Source organism: Phyllopteryx taeniolatus, chromosome 1 (genome assembly GCF_024500385.1).
Source record: "Phyllopteryx taeniolatus isolate TA_2022b chromosome 1, UOR_Ptae_1.2, whole genome shotgun sequence".
Classification (NCBI taxonomy): Eukaryota; Metazoa; Chordata; class Actinopteri; order Syngnathiformes; family Syngnathidae; genus Phyllopteryx; species Phyllopteryx taeniolatus.
The window spans coordinates 7,068,524-7,071,632 of record NC_084502.1 but is presented as its reverse complement, the minus strand read 5'-3'; the positions used below and the strand labels follow the sequence as shown (position 1 = coordinate 7,071,632).

The window sequence follows — 3,109 nt, the reverse complement described above, 5'->3', positions numbered from 1 at the left end:
TTAGAACGTGGAGGCGGTAATTACAAAAACTCATATCGTGTAAGACTTTACACATCTGAATCTATGCAAACAATGTTTGTTTTACAACATTAGGATACATTGTTGCCGTCTGATGAGGATCATGTATTTCCACATTTTGTCATCCGATAACATGAGATGTAAAAACAAGAGCATAAGGACGCACCCATCGGCTTTGACTTTTCCCCCTTTATTAATCTTTGGTACCACCCAAATAAATTGTGAGTTCAGAGCGGTGGATCTCAGTCTTCTTTATGCTTGATTTGGAGTTTTGGACTGCAGACCAGCGTGCCCACCACTCCCTGAGCTCAGTTGGCCCAGTGGGCCGGCGCTCCTTTATCTGACTCAGAGGAAATAAAGCAGAAGTGGTGTTGAAATTTCTTCTGGGCGGCCACTTCCTGTCACTATTTACATCCAGTTCTGTCTCAAATAGCTGCCAATTTGAGCCCCTTGTCGGATTGTCGTCAGCAGCGTGTCGGCGCTCTTTGGCGTCAACATTTTGAGTGCCACGCAAGTCCAGTTGTTGCATGTTGGTCTTGTATTCCTCCAGTTTGGCCTTGCAGTCCACAATCTTAGCTTTCATTTCATGGAACTGATCCTCCAAATCTCTCTCAAACACTTCTTCTGCCTCTAATTCATTCTCCCAGAACCACATCTGCTCCATCTCGTCTTCAATCAGCTTCCGCTCTTCTCTGGTCCGCTCGCTTTCCTCCAGCTCTAACATCTCCTTGTCTACACCCTCTATCTGGACCTGGAGCTTTTGAAGGTAACTTAGCTGGCATATGATAGTTTCTCTTAAAAGATTCTTCTCTGCTTCACTGTTTGAATCGGAGATCCTGTTGAGTTTTTCTCCCTGTGTTTTCTTGGAGTTTTTTTCTTTAACCTTCTGCTGAGTTCCCATGCAGCAAGATGTTTGATCCAAGTCCAACTTTGAGTTTCTGTGACCTCGAACTTGGCTCTGATCACGTGGACTCTTTCTCACAGAAGAAAGTGTGACACTCAGAAAATGTTTATTTTTTCCAGTCTTCTTGGTGCTATCTTTATCACATGCGGTACTATATACCTGCGTTTTTCCCAGGTTCTCCAGCCATTCCCAGGCCTCTTCCATGAAGGTCAGGGACTTTCTTTTGGGTCTTTTCAAGTGCTCGTGGTTCTGATCCGTGTCCCGCCTCAAGCAGGACAGCGGAAAGCTCTGGCGATGCAAATTCAGCGACCCGCTACGACGCCACACTCTAGTGCTGGCTTCTTTCCTTCGCAGTGGCGGACAAGGCTGGTGTCGACCCACTTTGGCCCGGCTCATTTCGTCGCAAACTAAAGGCCCGCTGTGGAGCAATGTGAGCTGGACCTCCTTGGCGTGTTCCCCATACTTTCTGAGCATCTCCAGGGGGCGCTCATCCGGTGCCATGCACCTTTCAAAGTCTTTGAAGGTCTCGCGTAACATGTAGCGCCCAGGCTGGCCTAAATGAAAATTATGACAGGGTTTTGTTGTCAGATATGTGAGGTTATAAAAATCAATGAATCCCCCCCACCATTTCGGCACGTACCCAGGGCTTGAGCCAACACGGTGACCACCTCTTGGCATGTTGTCTCATCTGTAACTCCACAAACCAAACGTGGCAGACTATCCACAGACACTTTGATTTCCATCACACCCAATCTGATAAGAAAAAACATTTTTTTAAAAGGAGCCAAAACATATAGGGGCATACTTTGTGAATATTTACATTCACTGTATTCTGGTAATCATTAGACCCGATGTAAGTTTGAGTTCAGTTCAACACAATTTTGTTCGTGTAGTGCCAATTTACTAAAAACGGAGAAGACTTAGGACCATGCTTCTCATACAACTACAGGGCAACTTCCAATTGTGCATGATACTACACAGTACAATACATTGGTCTACAATCAGGTTCCAGTAACAAGGTCAGATCAAATAAAATCCTATCCCATGTTGAAAAGCTCAAGTACTGTTCAACACAATGTCAATGGAGGAGACCTGTGTCCTGCCCTAAAAAAAAAAAAAAACAACAACAACTCACTGGGAATACAACAATCAAATAACTGAATCCCTTAAAATACCCACAATTGAAGACTTGAGTGTTCAAGTACAGCATTTGTAAATAGTTCATAAAGGGTCCTACCCGTTCGTCCTGCTTGTGGTAAAGATGATCGGACCTGACTGCTGGGCTACGCGATCTGTTTGGGAGGAAAAAAACAGCCCAATTAAGAGTAATTAGAACTCCCAAAGGCATTTAAACAGCCGAAAGGCGGGCTGCGATCCCACCCATATTATTACGTTCGCTGACTTTTCTTCCCCTTTAATTTGATGACGTTACTTTTGCAGATTGTTGTCAAATTTCCTCCCCCCTCCTTTATTTATTTAGTTATTTAGTTTACCATCAAAATTAATCCTCCTCGTCTGCCTTCACACTGGACGCAAATTGAACTGTTCACACGACATGCTTGCATATAAAGTCAATGCAAATGTGCAAATTTGTGCCGGGCGACTCGACCCGAGTCAAACAAACGCATTTCTTTCTTTGCCGATTCACAGGAGTTGAAAAATTTCAACTCGAGCCACAAATTCGCATGAGGCTGCATCACGACAGCCAATCTGTGTCGAGAATATCGTACCTGACACACATGACACAATGTCTTGAGTTGTTGAGCAGAACAATGGAGGATAAAATTCTCGTCGCTGTTTGTGGACACGCAGAACTTGTTGATAACTCCTGCTACCGGGACCGTCTGAAAAAAGAGCAGGCCTGGAGAATGGTGAGCAAGGAAGATGGCGTATCCGGTCGTAAGTATGTTTACTTGTTTACAGCTCTGTCTGTCTGTACTTTACTGTGAAGCAAGCTAGCAATAGCATCGGCCAAAGGAAGGACAACGACCACCCACTGGTGATGCCAACACGGACTGCAGCGCAGTGTTCAAAGAAATTGTGTCTTCTGGTTACATGTGGTGTGAATAAAGTAAATTAACATTTGGTGTGTACACAACTAATACATACTACAAGTGGGGGCGGGGGGGCAAGGAGGGGGGTTGGGCACTGTATGGCCAGCAGCTGTTGGCTATTCGAGGGGGGGGG

At 45.1% G+C, this 3,109-nt stretch overlaps 1 protein-coding gene across 1 annotated transcript; it reads right to left on the bottom strand.

The window, feature by feature from the left end:
- Nucleotides 1-211: 211 nt before the first annotated feature.
- Nucleotides 212-2,785, bottom strand: rassf11 (Ras association domain family member 11). The gene is made up of 4 exons (XM_061748119.1): nucleotides 2,653-2,785; nucleotides 2,160-2,214; nucleotides 1,563-1,675; nucleotides 212-1,476 (listed from the first exon to the last, which is right to left on the bottom strand). The coding sequence occupies exons 3-4, from the start codon at nucleotides 1,663-1,665 to the stop codon at nucleotides 212-214; spliced, it is 1,368 nt and encodes a 455-aa protein (XP_061604103.1). The 5' UTR covers nucleotides 1,666-1,675; nucleotides 2,160-2,214; nucleotides 2,653-2,785.
- Nucleotides 2,786-3,109: the final 324 nt, after the last annotated feature.